The following is a 20,599-nucleotide window of genomic DNA, read 5'->3' as shown; positions in this document are numbered from 1 at the left end:
ACTAAACTCATACAGTCCAAGACTGCATTTACATCCATAGCTATGGCAATCAACGAACAGCTCACATTCTGTTGTTTCTCTACTATAATCCTAGGCCTAGTTCATCAGCTCTAGTATTTGTCCCTTTACATTTTACTGATTTAAAAATCATATTGTTGAAAAGAGTCCACTTGACTAAGTGACTAATCAGTGCCTCCCCATGATTTTTAGCATCTTACTATTTTTGCGCCATTGGTAAATTTTATCAACAGTGATTTTATATACTGTTCCAAATAATTATGAAATACCAAATAGATGGAGCTGAATGCCCTGCTGTGGAAATGCCAGTTTATGCTCCACTTCATCTCTTTCATCTCTACATACCATTTTGGTTTTATTTTTTTGGTGCAGAGGCTTGCCACATAGAACAAGCTACTTTCACAAGCCTTGAGTGAAAGTGAGAAACTTGACAAAACTTACTTTCATAAAATAAAATGTAATTAACTATGCTACCAATTCTTAATTAGTTAACAAATTTGTTCTGTAATTTTACCCAAAACCTATGTCAGGGTAGTCCACTATAATATCAAGGTCTTAATATTCTTCCTTTTGGAAATACTAGAAGAGCCAGAGCTTTTTTACTACTACGAGTGCTCTGGAACTTGCTCTGTGTTCCAAGACTTGGTTTTTTAAATGAATTTTAATGATTTGGCGAGCTCTTCAGCCAGGGTTTTTATGACTTTATCTATAAGTTATCCAGTATCATTCATTCTAAAAAATATTAAAATGTAGTGGGCTACAGCATAACAGCCTCATTACTTAATGGCAGAACTTTATCATTGGAAAATACTTATAAAAACCATAATGCTTCTTTCTGAGAAGAGAGCAGAAGAGTATTTAGTCTTCTATACCACGGCTGATAATTTTTTATCAATTCTTTAACAGTATTAGCAAAACACCAATTGTTAAACCTGCTAGATCTACAGAAATTTGCCCTGTTCCCCAGTACCCTTATATCCACATACATATTTTTACTATTACTTTTCGTTTCCCTTATCAAATCTCTGTACTTCTTAAATATCTCTTTATATTTAGTGCTGGGGGCTTCCTTATTCATTTTTTATACTTAACATCCAGCTTCTTAAAAATCTGTACTGCACCCTACACTCGCCTTCCCCACTGAATGTCCTCCCTCCTTTTTAAATAAGATTTCTTAAGGAGTTTGTTTGTGGAGTATGCCCCTCTGCCCCTTGTAGCGAGGGCTGTGCATCAGTACAAGAGCCCCAGCACCCAATGCTCTGGCAGCCAGGAGCTGGGTTTTGACAGTCACCCAGGGACAATGTGAGTTGCAATTTGATCCTATACATTTCCAAACAAGCTATAGTTTTCTTTCATGTAAAGGAAATGAAAACAAACATCTTATAATTCCAGAGAATACTGGTTAATGAAAATATTGAAAATATTTTCCAGCATTTTTTATTTTACCATTGAAACAGTTATTGATAACCTATTTTATCCATTGTGCAGTAGATATTTTAGAAATGAATTGCTGTATGGTTTAATTAGTTCATTATTATGCCTATTCTTACACGGTAATTTCTTTTATCATTCTAATCATTCACTTCACACTTTTTAAACCAAATGGAATATCAAAGGTTCTGTAGGATTATTTTTGGATCCTGCACATGTTTCACCACACAATTAATCTGTTTGTCAGAAATACTAGTTAACTTCTTCTCTTTACTACTTTACTAGTGATTTTTCTCTATTTTGTAAGATGAAACTGCCCTTACCCTGTAAAAGGAGAGACTTTTGATGCTTTTTGACTCCGTTTATTAAAGATTTTTCAATTGTGCACTAGGTATTACAATAAAATATTTTAATTTTTATAAAGTTTTATAATTGAATATTTTCCTTTATTTATATCTCATCTGCAATATTTATGTAGTCTTTTTACATGTCTTTACTTAGTTAAAATGCAGAGAGATAAACACGGTTGCTCCTTTGCAGGGAAGATTCAGTACATTAATATAAACTGTGCACTAATTCCCCCAAAGCATATATATATATGTTGTAAACCTGAAGACTTTTTACACAGCTGCTTATTGCTAAACAGTGCCTTGTCCAGAAGGGGACAATCTGTGTCTCTAATTGCTGTCACTGAAGCTGAGATTCATTATGTGACTTTCCCATTAAAATGTGAGCATTAATTTGTATAATGAAATATCACCCACTGCAGTGTTCATTAGCCATGCCCTACTGTATACTGCACATTGTTAGCTACCTAGAAACTGTAGTTAATTTCACTAATGGATATTTCCCTACTTAGTGTTTGGTAGGAAATTTATACTGTAACATTACCTCTTAAACTTTTAAGGAAATTTAAATTCAATCAATTATTTTCAACAAAAGTTTGGGATGTCATTAAAACAGGAGAAAAGGCATGTTGTACAATGTTAAGGATGGGAAATCTGGAGAAATCTAGAGAAATGAAAAGTCCTTTTAGTTCATCTTAGAAATGTAAGAATAAAGGATGTTCAATACCAAAATTGTCTCCTCTTGGAGCACACATACCCATTTTCCTTAATTATTCATATTGCTCATCCCACTACAAGCGCCTTCAGAGAATGGCAACAGGCAGTCTTTTTTTAGGAAGAAAATGTGAATTGAATTCATTTAAAGCAGCACCATTTTTACTGTATTTCATCAGTTCATGTAAGCAAGTTTTAAAATTGGCCAGTCACATTTCCAAGGGAAAATGCAGTAACACTGTAAATGTAGATAATACATCTGATACATATGAGATGTTACATACCATAACATACGCTCAGTCAATGGACTGCACAGTTTTTTTCTTCCTATCCATCTCTTTCTTAGGTTTCTTCTATTTAGCACGACCCAAACCTTCTTCAGGGCCGTACTTTGCTCATGCACATTATTATTTTTTCATTACTGAAGGGATTTAACTGTTCCAGTCATACTGGGAATATACCTAAGCACCTAATGACCACACAAACCCAGACTGGTCTACATCTGCAGCAGCTTCTGAATGCTAATGCAAGATGCAAAGAGGTGCTAGAGCTAATCTGAAACCAGCCCCTACATAATGTGCTGCTTGTCAAAGGTGGAACCTAAGAAATTTTAATTTTTTTTACACTTAACAGTTTCTGTACAGTCCAAAAGCCTAGGCATATAAAGTAAAAACCACATCCATTTATTTGATTTCAGTGGGAACTGACAGAACATAAAGAAGATGTTCAGCTCCCTGAATGAAGGAACCTTAAATTGCTCCTCCCAGAGGCAACACATTTATTTGATTTCAGTGGGAACTGACAGTGCTCAAGAACATAAAGAAGATGTTCAGCTCCCTGCATGAAGGAACCTTAAATTGCTGCCCCCAGAGGCAATGGGGAAAAATGGAAGCTCTGGAAGCATCTGCATACGGCACACTACGGGTCTGAGATACTTCAGTGGTTTTCTTTTACACAAAGTCTATGCATCTCTAAGCCTTCTGTGTTACAACCTTCTTACCTGTATTATATATTATTTTATAACCAGGATGCCGAATCACGAATTGGCCAGTCCACCCACATCTGCTATGCGCTACTGGTGCATATGCATGCCTTGCACTTGTTTCTGCATCTCTTCACAGAGTGACTTTGTGTGAGTTGAAGCAGCACCATACAGCCCATCTGTACTCATTGGTCAACATAAAGAAGTCATCTAGGAAGGCTACAAGAGTTCTGTCTGTCCTCCCTAAGCCCTGAGGCTCTGGAGCATTTTTCCCTGAGAGTCCTTCCTCTCTTCTCTTGGGGTTATACTAGAGAACTGTCTTGTCCTTAACTGTTTTTAGAGCAAGAAGGAGGAGACACTGGTTTCACATAATTAAGCTCTTTTCTTCTTATCATGTGGGAACAAACATAGCTTACTATCTTCCCCTTAAAGCTCTTCCTGGCTGAATATCATTGAATTAGATAAAAAGAAAAATCCTCTACAATTGTGGTTTGGGACTCAACTGCACGTGCTAAATAAAACTGTGATTTCCACCCCCCCTTGAGAAGCTTATTATATGATAGCAAACTGCACAGAAACTGAGACCCAGTGTGGAGAAGGTTGCAACCATGAAATATCCAATGGAAAACAAGAAGCAACCCATGCCACTAGCCAATTCTTCTAAGACAGAGCACAGCTTCCTCCTCTTGTGGAGGATTAAACAGCTTCTCTAGCTTTTTTGGGACAATTGCCACAGAAGCATCTCCTGGCTGGATCAGAGTTTGGATCTTGTCTTGGCATGCGTACCAAACCAACCTACTCCTGTGCCTCCAAACACACAGATGTTCGGAGGAACCTGACTTCTGCTGAACTGCTTGAGCTCATCTCTAACAAACAGGTGCTGTGAGAACAAGAACAGTAATTGAGTTAATGTAGTGGAGAAACACACTAAAGTGTTTTTTATCAGTCAGTTATACGATCCAGGCATATAATAAAGACAGAGTGTGACATAAAAGGCAGGAAACGGTCCCTGGTAAGTATGAGCTAACCAATATTTGTTTAATAATTGGTATCTATTACATCATTTCCATTTACTGCAAAGCAACTTAATTTTTATTTAATAACTCTAGTAATTTGCCAATTTACATTTTTATAATATTTATTAGGATTATTTCCAATATGTAAAACATTGCTCTATTTAAACATACTCTTGTCATTATTTACAAATACTTTGTTCTCAACCTAATGGAAATTGATCTTTATCTATTTTAAAATTATAATGATTTTTAAATATATTGCAAATGTTTTTTCAACAGTCCATATGCTGTTTTCTTTTTTGTTGTTGTTATTTTATACATGGTTTATTTTTTCTTGTTTTAATTTTGTTTAGTCAGTCTTAATAAGCAAGTTTTATGGAATATTTCCATTGCAATTAATTTACTTTACATTAGTTCTAAGCCACAAATATCAAGTGTGTAATCACTGCCATCTTGAAAATAAGAACAAAATGACCACTATATAATAAAGCAAAAGGGAGAGATGAGTATCCACAGGTTATTTTAAGTAATTTTTCTTTGCATCTCCATTAGTAAAAATGTCAAACTGTTTAAACCTCATGGTTAAAAGATTACTTTCCAATAAAATAACTAACATATATTTACTTTTACTAATTAGAGAGCATAGAGAGCACACAAATAAGGTTTTCACCGTTTCTTCTTTTTTTTTTTCCAAAGTCCAACATACAGAAAATAATGTTCCTGCCCTAAATCGTTTGCAACCCAATCAAATAAAACTACATTATGATGCCAAATTTTAAAATTCAGATCAAAGCAGTGCAGTATACTCCTACTCCACAATCCAAAGAAAGAAGAAAAATATAATGAACAAACTTTCCCATCTCAACAATGAATTTTTTTTTTCTTTAAATAATTTTGAGCCTTCATTTTCAATTTTTGAAAATCAGGCTTCACATTTCCAAACCCAACATTAAGTATTACATCTGCACAAGCACGTAGGAGAAACATGACTGTTGATTTTGGGAAGGGAAGAAAATACTGCTTATCTGGTACTGCAGTGATACAAAAATTAACAGTGATTTTTTTTCAAGTAGGAGGTACAACTGGAAAGCATTTCTTCACGCAGTTTATTTTACCTATCAATTAAAAGAGCAATTCTGAAATTCATTTAAAATGGTTTAAAAATAAAATTCCTCCACAGTTCCAGTGCCCACTATGTCTGTTTACAAAGACAAGTATACTAAATCTCCAGTTTTGCACATTCACCCAAAACCTACTACAATACCTAACACTTGGAAGAAAACATTACCATATTGGCCATATACAGAATTTCTAGTGATGTCAACAGGACCTGAGGATATCAGCATTGTATGTCAGATTTTCATTATGGATAAAGTCTTCTTAAACATATACTGTGTCTCTATATGAACCTTTACTGTGCACATATGTACTTTTAAGCAAACAAGGTATTATAATTTAAATAGAGTGGTTATAGTTTACTAGTATCGAGAGCAGTCCAGCCAATGAGTGACATACCAAAACAGAGCAAAATCCAGACCCTTAGTAAGTCTCTGTAGGATAGAAATGCTGTGATTGTTATTAAAGTAAAACATGGCAAGTTTTACCCTGGTGCAAAACATGATAAGTTTTACTATTTGCAAGTGCTAAGTCATGTGAGTTATATTAAAAAAAAATGCAGATCCATGAAGCTGATGTATTCATATGAACAGTGAGAGGTTAAAAATGAGCATGCTAAATGGTACAAAAATAGTAACTCTGAGAAAAACATCCAGAATCCCTAAGCAGATGCTAAGGAAGGCCTTTGAAGCAGTTAGTATAACTAAGTCTGAAACCAATAGGCTTATGCCTATTGAAGGACAAGGGTAATTGAAGGAAACAGCGATGAAGCAGGGAAGGAGACAGAAATAACCTCAACTGGGAAAAGATGATTCTATTAAAGTGGTCTTTATCCAACAACACATTCCGTGTGCTTTTATTTAAGACTGTCATATATCTTTCTCAAAAGACTTTCTCCAACTAATGAGTCCAAATATACACTGGGAATTAAGGCTCCTAGCCACGTATTACGTCAACCCCCCCCCCACACGGCATGTGTCAGCAGTGCTCCACTGACTTGTTCCTCTCACCTGTATGTATTCTCAAGTGGACCTTTAAGTGATGTGATGTTCTGAAAGTTTTTCCACAATATGGGCAGTCTTTCATGGCAGAACCAAGGCTCCTGTCTCTCAGTAAAGCTGGCTGCTGGACTCCTACAGATCTCCCCGCTTCTTCTCCAATGTCTGCAACACAGAAATGTTCTCACATCACTTCAGCACATGTCAGAAGTTGTTCTCACTAAAACTGCTAACACAACACAAAGTTAAACATGTCAATACTACACTTGTCTATTTCATTCTTTAAATCTGACAGAATGCTGACAATTCATGTATTTTCTTGTTATTGTCTTAAATTATTTCATCTTTCCTATCATCGTTTTAAGCAGCATATGGTACCTTTATATTGAACTGAATTACACAAGAAAAGAAACAGCTGTGTCAGCAGCTGGTTTGATTTCTTCTTTTGCTTAGTTCCTATTAATTTTTCCCCCAAAAGTTTCAGATTGTTGTTTTGTTGAATCTATTCAATTTATAAGTATTGTGAAAATCTGTGTGCTTCTAGAAGGAAAAAGTTTGCATCAGTGTAATAAAACTTCTCATAACAACAAAACTGCAGTGATGGAGGTGTCCAACAGACATGACAAAGTCTACGCACAGAGCTAATCAACTTCCTTCTGCAACATTCCAGCACTGGAGTTACAACACGTGACCTAGTGAGTGACCTAATATCATGGGAAAGGCAATGAAAAAATTGGACAGATGAGGAGGAATTCCTTCTCCCTCTCACCCCACAGCTCCTGGGTTTTCTCCTGCAGTGTTCACAGCTACACATATTCTTTGCATCGTAATACAATGAGTGAGACTCCAGCTCATCTCTTCTCTCTCCTGACATAAAGAAACAGCCATTCCCAGCCACCTTGAACATGCTGATATTATCCAAGCAGGCTATGAACAAAATAACTTACAAAAAACTGACATAAAAAAAGCAAAAATATAAGGCACTTTTTAAAAGTCATTATTCAAACTACACAAGACTCATCTATAGTCTTGTACTTACAGGGTTGTGTAATATCACATATATGTATCAATTAACGATTTCACCAAAAAATACCGTGGCAAATGCTGACATTACAAGCTGGATTTATGCTACTGGCAGAGGACAGAGATGCAATGCACATGGACACATCATCACACCCCTACGCAAAAGCTGAGCTATCTGGGTTATATTGATGTGGGGAGCATATAGTTAAAATCTGCATGCAGAGTCTTGACTATTTCAACCATAAACTACTGACTAAAAGTGTTCTGTCTTTATCCACTTGATATGTAACTAAAGCTGTCAGGAAACATCGTGCAGTTTACACAGCATTGCCTTTTAAATGGAAGTGATGGGACATAAGAAAGACTTAAACATTTGTCTCTAATAAAAACTATTCACTCAGTAGCAGAGACCCAAATACCACATTTCTGGGAAAGGTAACACTATCAGGCATTTCATTATTTATTATAAAATGGTCCCTCTAAACTATTTTGCTTAAAGATGAAAGAAGGGGATGACAGAGTGATTAAATATATATATATATAAATGGTTCTCTTAGTCATGTATTTAATCAAACTATTTCTAATAGGCAAAATCTGATAAGTTTTCAGATCACATTCTTGTTTAACTTTTTCTGATTGTTCTTAGACTGCAGAGTTAAAGCACAATATTTAAGTTAGAAAGCTAGTAACTGTCATTTTGAATTATTCACAAGTATGTAAAGTAACATACTGCAGGAGTTTATTTTGTCTTTAGGAGTTCAGGAAAACATATATAGGTTCTAGTCTATAATTCCAATCTCCCTAAAGAGTTTAGAATTTCCCCCTTTTTTTCTCCTCAAAAGTTGTATATAATCATGTCTTAAGCTGCTTTAAAAACAAAAAAATGAATTCCTGAGTGCAAAAAGATTTTTCTGAAGTGCAAAATACAGAATGCATGATGATAAACTGCAGGATTTTATTTGGTTTTCAATAAATACTATATGACCACTATAGATAAATATATAGATAAAGCTAACAAGCCACTCAGGAGGAATTTACCGAATAAGACTACTAGTTATGTTTTGCTATATGTCACTCTAAATGATGGCCTGTTATCCATTTGCCTTTTATCTTTCTATCTAGAATATGTGTGGCCCAATAAAAAAGAATAAATTTGTAAGATAAACAGCTCACTTTGCAGATTTAAGAGTCTAATTTTCACTTTACACAAAATTGAATTTTTTCAAGGCAGCAAGACGATGGAGTTTACTCTAGCACTAATCCCTCTGAAAAAGCAAACTGAAAACAACAATGAAGCAAAGAAAGATGTGGGTGGTCTGAAGCGTTTTCTTTTAGATTTAAGTAGACATACAGTAGATAGCTCCAAAGGCTTTGCTCCCACAGGGGCCTTACCTTGAAGAATTTTTCTTCCCACAGTGAAAGCATTCCTAAGACTTTAAAGCTGGGCTGAGGGGTTTTCTTTTGAATTCCTCTGCCTACAAAGCCCACCGAAACGCTGGAGGCCATTGCTACCTGAATGAGCAGCTTTACATCTAAGTTCTTTTATTTCAAACAATGAAAAGATATGTTCAATGCTGCCGACTGTCCCCATCAAATGCTGCCCCAACTTCTTACTAGGGCCCCTTTTTGGCAAATCATACTTATTTGTTAAGGCACTTAAGTTTAAAACATGCTTAACTTTAAAATGTATTTAAGTCTCACAGACTCTGCTACCAAAGTATTTTTTTACTGAGTCTCTTAAAGTAATCTATTGAAACTGAAGATGGAAAAAAGTGACACTGAAAAAGGAGGAGAGATCAGCAAGGAAAAAGCTAAGAAGCAAACTGGTGCATAGAGACTATGCCAACAACAGTGTACGTGCGGAATGAAAAATCTTCGGCTCTGACAATAATCGGGTATTCTACACCTCTGATGTCCCCTTCCTCCTGCTATGGAGACCCCCTTCCTAAGTAGAAGCCCCCAGTTCTGTTAAATTGTGCAGAACTGGAATGCTTTACAGACCCGCAGAACAAGGATTAGCCCCAGCAAATTAATTTAATTTATGTTTTACTCAGGATTTGAGCTATGGTTTTTGGGCTGTCCAATTCCGAGGATAAAAGATCAGGAAGGAAAGAGAAGTTACTCATCTTACAGCCATTGTGGTTCACTGAGTTATGTGGTCTACATGATGTGCACTTGATGCACGTGAGATTAGACTGGGTTTTTTACTATCTACTTCCATTATAGGCAGGTCTATGTCCTGAATGCCTTCCTGCCCATCCTTGCCTTTCCTGATTTGAGTGCAGGAAATACCAGAAGAGAGTATAAAATATTGTATAGATGTACACACTAGACGTAAGGCTTCTGAGCCTTGCCTCTGAACTTACTTTCGCGGAGCTTTCCTTCCACTTTGAAAGCATCTGTTCTCAGCAAAAGTCGCAGGCAGAAGTGCAAAAAGCAACGTTCCGTTTTTTTTTCCGCTCTTTGTGTCAGTGCAAGGAGAAGGCGGCAGCTGCGAGGCCTCCAGCTGCTGTGTGTGCTGTACCTGCTGGGCCGGCAGACACGGCTCCCGGCACAGGACACACGGGGATTCAGCCATGGAGCAGCTTCTGGGGTGGTGTGACAGGGACATGGCTTGCGTACTATGCCTCAGCTACACTTAATAACTGAGTGTGCCATGTTCTCACGGGACAAATGCAAGGAGAGAAAGGTGGCAACTAGCTGCATAGCCTAAGAGCCAGTTTGGCCAAAATATGAGCAAATCTATGTGCCACACAGACTGAAATGAAAATTAAATAATCCATAAGATTGCTGTATTGCAGTATTTGAAGGACTAGTCCTCCTTCAGGCAGATGCCCACTTCTTAGGACAGGAGACAAAAGCCACCACTCCTCACGTAGCATGGGGACAACGCACGTAGTGCTGCAGCTGCTCCCACATCCCCATGATACCCAGAGAGATTCCCATAGAGCCAGATAATCCCACTAAACAGTTCTGAGCCAGGAGCACTTCTACAGGGGCAGGTTAAAAGAAGGTGAGAAACAGACCAGTGAATCATTTTTTACAGCAGGTACCTTACTAGGTATGAGCAATGATCTACCCAGAAATGAGCCGCTGCCACGGCTGGCAGTGCCCTTGGTGCGCAGATAGGGATGCTACAGAGGCACAATGCCAACTTCAGTGGATATTCCTAGAAAACAGAAGACAAGCTTAGGTGGATAGCGAATCGGTGTACTCAAAGGAGAAGCTGTCTAGCCAGTTATATGAAGAGCAAAAGAAAAACAATTTGAAATTTCCACATATGTCCTGTATGACTAGTCCACCTGTCTGGTATGACTATAAATGTGATTATAAAAAAAGGATCAATTGCTTTTGTAAAAAGAAACCTGCTTTCAGTTTGGTTAGGTTGCAGAACTGACTTCAGTCATGTTAGCAGATTAATTTTCAAAGGAGCCATCTACATGTATGTCCCATAAATTTTACTGGAGTATTGATTTGCTATGTGTATGTGGAAGTGCAGGGATTCACAAAGAGGTACTTTCATGTTCAAAGGAGCTAAATTGCAATCCTCATGCAGACTGTATTATCAGTGAAGTCAGTTGGAATTTGTCAACACAAGGATTGCCAAATTAGCCAAAAGCAGGCAATCACATGGAAAAGGTAATCAACTCACAAAATAGGTAATCACACTTACAAGTATGTGTTTGCTCTTGCACATTTTTCAGACATTATTAAAGAACCTTTTGAAAATGTGGCCAGACGCCTTTAAAGCTGCATATAATCCCAGGTTTTCATATATTTCTGAAATTCAAAATATTTGTAGTTTTTTTTAAACTGCCTGTGAAAGTTAACAAAACATAGTGCAATGAGAAGTTGTTATCTTTTGATGATCTGTAAACCACCCAGATTAGCCCATCTGGTGTCAGGAAAAATTATATCCCGAATCTAATGTCAAGAAGGGAGTTAGAAGATATTCAGGATGTTAATCCTGTCACTGCTGACACCTTTATCTAAGTATGCCTGGACTTGACCACCTCACTCCCTAGGAAGCAATACAGGATACACAAAGTTTCTGGCAAAACTTGCTTTACCTTTCCTGCCTATTCTTTAGAGAAAGCTTTAATAATACTGAAAATAGTGGAAAATATGAATATAATTAGGGATATAATTAACCATATTTTTCTAGCTACCTGAAGTAGCTTTGATTAGTATGCTTCAATGTGAATGAGAACAGAATCTGGCCCAGCGCTCATAATTTGAAATTAGAATCCTATTAGCAGATGTCACTACACTTTTTTGCTAGTGAAGTTCATGGCTTAAAATGAAAGACTCTAATATTACTAAATATTACAGTGATATTTTAGGCCTCCGGAAAGAGTTACTAATGTCTTAGGTCAGGAACAACTTGCTGTCTCTATTGTTTCATCAGGGATTTAGGTTTTATAATGACCATATATGGGAATCTTAAACTGTTAGGCATTAATATGGATTGGCAGAGAATTTGTTTAAACAGAGAGCTATTTTAGAAGAGAATTGGAAAGGAGGCCTACTAGTGAGAAAGCAGCATTCACATTGTTTGTATTATTAGAAATAAAGATTATACCAAAGGTTCCACTGGTAAATAAAATGGGGAGCTCTCTAGGCGTTATTTTAAGCACAAGAGAAAGGGAGAAAGGGAGAAAAAGATTAGGAACTGGTAGGCTGGTGACTTGGGAGCAGCACATACACCTTAAGCCCATACCTGGAGCACGCCACACTTGAAGATTGGTGGTTTTCACACACCATGGGTGCAAAACACTTTGCACGACAATACTGCATGTATGCAAATGTTGGTTATATCTTAATGCTGTGGTATGCATTCTGAGAAACACGCAGCAGGGTGTATATACAGCACAGAGACACCAATAGACAACCAAAAATTAACCTTCTGTTTAGCACAAGAAGTTTCTTATCCTCTTTTTTCGTTTGAATCAAATTCCCTAGAGAGTTTTTGTTTTGGAGTTCTTAGCAGTCTTATTTTTTAAATTGTTCTAAATCTTTAAATCCTTTTAAGATAATCAAAGTTCAAACACAATTTCTGTGTACAACATTTTAGCTGCCTGAGTTGTTTGAACAATCATGTGACCAAAAGACACAGAAAATCATATGTAATACTTAAAAAACAGAGTTGGATACTTGCCATTAACTTACAAGCTCAGTTTGGACTGAAAATTAAGCATATTGAAAACAAAATTTTTTGGGAGAGAATATTTTACGCATGAGGCCTTTTAAACTGTATCTTTTTTTTTTAAAGCAAGAAGACATCTTAAGCACCTTACGATATCTTTCATTTAACAGTTGGCAGAAGTAACTCCCAGATGAACATTGGCCTGTGTCTTTCTCTTTAACCAGCTGAGTGATCCAAGCTTTTAATAAAGCTGTTCCAATTATTGTAAAAGTCATCTAGTACCTTATAGCCACAAATATTGACAGTTTATTGCACAACGCATTCATGACATTTGAAGGTCACATCATACATAATACATACACTTTTATAAAAGTGTCTGGAACAAAGAGATACATGATCAGCAATTACATCTTACCACTTGAGGGTATGATAGCATTTTAAAACAAAATACTATATGAAATACAAATTGTTAATAAAAAAAAAAAACCAAAAAATAATTTTCTGTATTTATTAATCAGTAATACTGAGTTCACTTGCATATGAAATACAAATTGTTAATAAAAAAAACCAAAAAAATAATTTTCTGTATTTATTAGTCAGTAATACTGAGTTCACTTGTATAAAAGCAATAGAATGTGGTCCATGGCCCAAGAAGATTACAGTTAAATATTATCATCCTGCAAACCACCACACATACTCTTAGCTCAGCATGAGAAGAAAGTAAGCTTAAAACTTTAATCTCACTACTGTATACCTCTTCAGCCCTACTGAATTCAGTGAAACTTCAACACTTAGATTTGAATCAGGACTGTAGCATATTATTGAAACATTAGTTCTGATAAAATTGAATCAAAATGAAACTGAAAAGAGTGCTGAATAATTTTTTTTAATATATGCAGGCCTATCAAACTTCTTCATCCTCTTTCAGTGTCCATGACTTTTGAGGCCATTCTAAAATCACATGCACAAGCACAAATGGTATAATTAAGAGGCGTAAGTTGCAATTTATGCAGTCAGATCTCTGCACATTCATTCAAAAAAGTTAACAAACACCAGGAATAGACAAAACATGGCCATGAGAGTGCTTGTCTTTGGTTAAACAGTCCCCACTTTTACAGCATCACCACTAGATCCTGGAACCTCCAGCTACCTAATGAGAGCTGAGCTTGCAGCAAATGACCACAGATCACTACATCATTCCCTCTAATGCCATTTTTGTTGGTTTGTTTCAAAATACTGCTATCTTTTTTCCTAAGCCCTTCATACGCAAGACTCTTCCACCATCCAACTCCTTCACTAGCACAGTTCTGCTACTCCAAAATCACGGCTTTGAAATCCCACTTCCTTAATTTGACTGTATAGATCAAAGCACTTCAGATCCCAAATTAATGAGTTTGCCAGATGAGGTTCATGAAATTCCACTAGACTTGTATAATCTTTCCACAGGAAAAGTGGATGCTTTAGGAGAGAATGCCCTTCATAATTTATCAGAACAATGGGTCTGTTTGCTATCTTGAATGTAATGCTAGTTACTCTCAGTGATGAGCTTCCTCTTGCTCTTGCTTTCTTCAGAAGTGCACACCTGAGCTGCCAGAACACTTTATTGCACTGCCCTGTACAGAACATGTATCTTCACATGGAAAGCAGATACTCTTTGGATCAGCTATGCTGGGCTTAATGATGTACTCATGGATCTTTCCTTGGCATTTTGCCAATGCCAATGTTCTTTATCAGCTATCCTGATATGTGCATTTATACTTCTGCTAGCAATGTTAGCTCCCAAACATTCCATATGACACATTTTCCATGGTTTTATCTTCCTTTTCTTAAAACAAGCTTAGAATATTCTGGATTTCTACCAAATGTTCATGCCAACAGCGGTCTGTGATTCTCATGGAAGCCTTTCTCAGTAGTTTTCCTACCCAAACCCTTGACTCACCTGTCACCTAAATTTGAAACGGACACTTGATTACTGACCAGAGAGGAAAAGGTCTTTCCACACTTCATACAGATTTTTTACTGCTTTTGGAGAAAATTCCAGTGGGGAATCTAAGCAGAGAAGCTATCCAACTGGACCATCTTTTGGATTTGTATGTGTTATTTGTAGGCAGGTGTTCAGGTACCAGATGGCCTTAAAGCCCATACTACTCAGGTTATAGCAGCTTCTACAGGCTGTCTGCATCATATTCCCATCTCTGAGATTTGCAGAGTGGCTACATGGAGCTTGATAAACACTTTTACCTAGCATTGTTCTCCTGATGCCAAGGCTAGATCAGATATCCAATTTGGGAGAGCTGCCTTACAGTCCCTCTTTAATTAAGTACTCCTGATCTCCCACTCCTGGGATGGATTGCTACTGCTGATTAAGCTCCAGAAGTAAGGATGTGTGGAGGCAATTTCATGAGGGAGAAAATGAAGTTGCTATCTAATCAACTAAAATAACCATTAACTGGACTTCTGTGAATGAATATATTGCCTTCTTCTTGCTTCCATACTTACCCTGTTTCTACCACATATTAGCATCTCTACATACCCACAAACCAAACAGGTAAGGTGTACTTCATTACAACCTCTATCTTGTTCTTAAACTACCCGTGAGACAAGCACAACCATTTGGTACTGTGTACAGGGTACATTATGAAGAAAATCCAAGACGGTGTCAGTAAACTATAGGAAAGATGGTGAATCTGGGTGGAAGAAAGTGGTATTGAACCCATTTTGTTCTCGTGGTTCTTCCCATGTGCCCAACAATACAGAGTCTGTGAGATTTTAAAAGGCACAAATTAAAACCCAACTCCACACAGCTTCAAAATCCATTAATATCTTTTAAAATCTTTTGAGTAGTTGTATGGAAATATTTAATAACTACACTGGCCAACTTCTACCCTGAGTTGCAGGGCTTAAACAAATACAAAAACCAAACAAATAATTTTTTTTAAGTCAGAACCACGACTTGCCTACATTATAAGTAGCTCTCAGGGCATCAGGTATCATTGGAGAAGTTTTTTCATGTTATTGATTAAGAAAAACCCTTTTCATTATTATTATCTTATCATAAGGTGGGAAAATAAGCACAGAAGTGCTGATAGCAGGTCATCAGATTTTATAAAAATTCATTCTAATAAAGAAAAATATAATTTATTTAAAATATCACAGGAACCTCTTTCAGTAGACATCAGTAAGAAAAAAAACAACAGAATCAGTCACATAAAAACAGCTGTGCAGGTAGCTAAATTACTGATTTCCCCCTCAACAAAATGAGAAAGAATTAAAGACTGACATTCCATTTACAGATTACTGACTACAGAGGTGCTGACAGAGTCTCCAACAAGTGAATGATGTCATGGTGTGTGTGACAACATTTGGACAGACTATGATAGTAGAGACTTTTCCAGTATCTGTATTTTCTTGCTTTTTACTTTCTAGTGCTACCTTCCAGCTAAATGACTGCTTTGTGGTAATACAAATACCTCTGTAAATATTTTTTTCTCCCATTTAAATCTTTGGTACATGCCACTTAAGTATAATTTCCAACTTCTTTCCCCATTTCACAAAAAATGAGCTGTACTTGAAGAAATACTTATGAGCAACTCTGAACTGCTGAATCTATTTTACTAGCACCCTTTTTCCTATAAATAACATGTGTTAATTACACGAGTTTTGCTATAATGGAACAATATTGATTAAATTCATTACTTCTAATCTTGAGAAGAGATCTTTTAACTGTTAGGTATTTTTTCCTCATTCGTTTAACAGTGTATTGTGGGTATACTGAGACCATGATGTCTTTAAACATGATATTATATGAATGGGCTCATTAATTTCTTTATACTAATGATGTATCTCAAAGTAATTACTAGGGCAACCTGTATCCATGTTTTATAAAATAGCTTCAAACTACACTGATACTATAACATGCTACTTGTGGGCTGTAAAAATATGAACTGCTGCATATGGAGCTGATGTATCAGTTATCCAGTTTCCCTTTCCTACTACAAAAATATAAAATTTTTCATCTGAACTATCCTAGTGAAAAAAAAAAAAAAAAAGAGAAAAAATACTATTTTGAACGTGTTCCTCTGATTTAGCTGAGCTGGTGGCAGTAACTGGTTTAGGCATAGGCTTCAGCATGCTGGAATGATCCTGAAACTAATTTTGCATGTGTTGGAGTTGGACTGTTGCCATGCACGTCAGTATGCTGGAACAGAGTTATCTAAATCCTGAGCCTTATTTTACATGTGCTGGTGTTGGACTGTGGCCCTGCAATCTTTTAGGTCCCCATCTGTAGCTATCAAAGCCAGGGTGTGCCCAGCCACTCGCTACTGCTCACTGCTTTCCTTCCACAGGAAAACTCCAGGCTCACAAGAGCCCTCCCACACATCGGTGTGACTGGGAGCTCTTCAGAGTCCTGGCAGGTCTCTTCAACCTTCCTCTAAAGCCTCTTTGCTGCCACGGCTGGCCCTTTGCAGCCCATCACACTTCTTATATCGCTATAATCCTAGATAGTTATCAAGTCCCACATCAGCAACGAGAAATATCAACCTCTTGGACAGATGTCCCCTCAGACTGGGTGAGTTAATTCCTCTTTCAATACCAGGTGAAACAACACACTGATTTTTAAGCAGGCTACAGAGACCACAGCTCCCAGACTGACGGAAGGCCCCCCTGAGTTTCCCAGCCTGACAGTGCTTTCCCTGTGACCATCAGCAACAGTGATTTGAGTCCCAACAGTCTAGTCAGAAGCTAGCAGTTGTTTTCTACTGGGGAGGACAAGAAAATAAAAGACCAGGCACTCAGAAGCCATGTTCCTCCAAAAACACAACAAACACTGGTGGTGCACAGATCTGGAACACCAACCCAGAGGCAGTAATGGGGACTGAGCAAAGCAAAGGCCGTTGTACAAATACTTATCGTGACCCAAAGGAGAACTGACAGCCTGGAGGGACACACAGGCTGATGGTAATACCATACAAAGTTTCCACAAGCTTCCTTCCACTTGTTTAACAGTTCTGCCACATTAATGCACTAGCAAATACATATTTTAACCCATCAAGAGCATCAGTAAAATAGGAGATAATCCAGACTAAATTATTTGTTAGCACATTTCTCTACATGAAATTAATAACATTTTGTCTCTATGGAGCCTACCAAACTGAGGAAACAGCTTCACACTAAGGTCAAAATTAGACATTCGAATGAAGATTGAGCATTCTTCTGTGACTGGGCAGACACAAGTTAGCTGCCTCAGAGATAGAGGAAGATGTATCTTAGAAGAAGAAGGGTTGTTCCATCTCTTAACTTATTAGCAATGCACTTTCTTCAAACTACAATGGCAAAAGAAATTCAAAACCCAGGTAGTCTGCATGCACAGAAGCACCTTTTGTTTAATAAATAATTCAACCATGTATTCCTTTTTAATTTAAAAATGGTGTGACTGAACAGTCAACAGAGTGAAATAAAGTTGGCAAAATACAGTGTTGAAAAATTAAAAAGTGTATTCAAGGCCATATTCATTTGCTTCCCTTCTCATATACTGGAGAGACAGGCAGTGCTGAAGTGCTAGCTTTTTTATTTTTCGTTTAAATTATACAGATACAGTCACATGATTCTCACTTGATTTTGAAAGCTGCCTTCCCCTGGAATTTGTCTCTCTTTCTGTTACCAGCACAATAGCCACTGTTCCTCTACCTTATGAACATCATCAGAAATTCAGCCAAGATGTTCTCATGAGCTCCTTTGCCATGCCTGTGAGGGCCAGACTTAACTGTCAACCATCTTGGAAAACAAAAATACTGTAAAACATTCTGGAAATGTTCAGACCATCATCTAAATGATGGCCCCATATATTAATAAGTGCATGGTAAGCTACAGGAAACACATCTGGCTGCAAAAAAAAATCTGCAGATAACGATGCAGTGAAATCCATCCCAGCACTGAATTTGTAACACACTGTTGCAAACGCATACAAATACATGGAGTCAGTCAAGGGCGTTTGGTACTGACTGATCCTCTTGAAGACAGTGAAAAGCATATAGCACTATCCTAAGTATGAATTCACAGACTCAGCTTCTGTAAAACTAAATTCTCAGCAGTAAGCTGAGGATAAGAAGGAAAAAAGCAAATAGAGTCAATTCTTACACCTAGCCTTCAGCACCACAGTGTTTAAAAGGATGTCTTGAATCTTAGAGCAGACAACAAGGAAAAAATAATGCTGTAGCAAAACCTCCTTATTTCAGATTCCTGGAGATCCACCCATTCCCCCACACATCTCAAAGCAGCAGCAGGTACTTAATCCCTTCCTAACAAAGCCTAACCTTTCAGTCTCCACTCTGCCAAGTGTTTGATTCCCACCACTGTCAATGGCTTTACAGTGTTTTGCACCCTTTCTGATCAGCATCTTCCGAACCAATGACCACTCTGCAAACATTGCAACACCCACCAACATGAAATTACCAGCTTGATGATGCTCACGTGACATTAAATGCTGACAGGAGGAAATCTTGTCTCAGAGAGGTAAGATATGCAGGAAAGATCTTTACAGGGAAAAAGAACATGGGAAATCTAACCCTTACAAAGTTAACACTGACTCTAAAGAAAATAATAAGAACATATCCTTCTAAGTGGACATACTTAAAATGCATCTTCTTAGAGCCACAGGATGACAGACATGAGTCACATTCAGAAGAGACAGAAGTTTCAGAAGTACATCTTGAATAATTCCACAGCATATGGAGGCTTTTCACCAAATTTTCACTTTTCTGAACAGTAGTAAAATTACCTGCCGTGTCTAGGATGAAAATACTAACCAGACCAGACAAACACTTTGTACAGATAGGAAACTTTCAACACCTTGCTTGTTGTGACAGAACAGCCTCTGAATTATATGTACAAAATAAATCTCTGAATCTGACAAAATTTGAATAAAGGCATCAGGATAACTACAGAGATTGTTTAGACCCAAACTCCTACTCTGCAAGTCAGAGTCTTGAGATTCTAATTTTGGCCAATTGCTAGCTTAAATTGAGACACCAAGCAATAAGTACCATCTCAGCAAAGAGACTAATTTAAACTCTGAGAATGCAGGCTACTGCATTTGTGGAGACACATGTTTCCATGCCTTTTCAGGATGGTTCTAGTGGGAGCCACTCCAATAGCCTGGCAAGCCCAGGCAGAATTTGGTACATAACAAACTGGCTTGCAAGCGATTACATTTGAAAGCTGTCTACAGTGGGACTGGCCAACCTGACAAAGTAATGTATGGGGTTGAGAAAAGGTGAACGGCAGTATAAACTGGACAAATGAAACTGAAATAATTTCAACAATTTTACTAGTACTAGTTCTGTTCTGGCTACAGATTCTGTGATATCTCACTACAGATACTTGTCCAGTCATGAGGGTATTTCTTTCAAAGAAGAGATTCTGTTGACTACTGGGCAGTGGAGCTTGATGATAAATCCTGAAACATTTAATAAAGGTTGGACAAACAAAAAACCCATCACTGCCTAAAAGACAGTAACTCTATACTACTCTCATACCGAGTTTTATTGTAAAACTGCAGGAGAGCAGCACTGTATATTTAAAATAAACAATGACGGGAAGATGCAACTTAGGGAAGGCAGCTCAAACACCAGACAGGACCCTGATGAGTATTGTAGATCAGTGGGACTGCATTCCAGAAAAGAATCACTGGATAGACCATCACCTGCAGTACTGCTCCGGAGAGTGCTGTTCACCAAACAACAACATACTTCCTCTCTGTATCCCAGGGTTCTTTTCAACTGAAATTTGTTTTAGTTATGTTGAATCAC

General features: G+C 37.3%; 1 protein-coding gene across 1 annotated transcript in view; it reads right to left on the bottom strand.

Annotated features, from left to right (window-relative positions):
- ZNF536 (zinc finger protein 536) overlaps positions 1–20,599 on the bottom strand; it is a 78,418-nt gene that overhangs the window by 18,853 nt on the left and 38,966 nt on the right. Inside the window, exon 2 of the mRNA XM_010086424.1 lies at positions 6,635–6,787. Coding sequence (XP_010084726.1) covers positions 6,635–6,787 — 153 coding nt within the window. The remainder of the gene's footprint in view (positions 1–6,634; positions 6,788–20,599) is intronic.

The sequence above is a fragment of the Pterocles gutturalis genome, unplaced genomic scaffold, assembly GCF_000699245.1.
Source record: "Pterocles gutturalis isolate BGI_N339 unplaced genomic scaffold, ASM69924v1 scaffold2241, whole genome shotgun sequence".
In the NCBI taxonomy this organism is placed as follows: Eukaryota; Metazoa; Chordata; class Aves; order Pterocliformes; family Pteroclidae; genus Pterocles; species Pterocles gutturalis.
The sequence above is the reverse complement of the archived record's forward strand: the minus strand, read 5'-3'. Positions and strand labels throughout refer to the sequence as shown.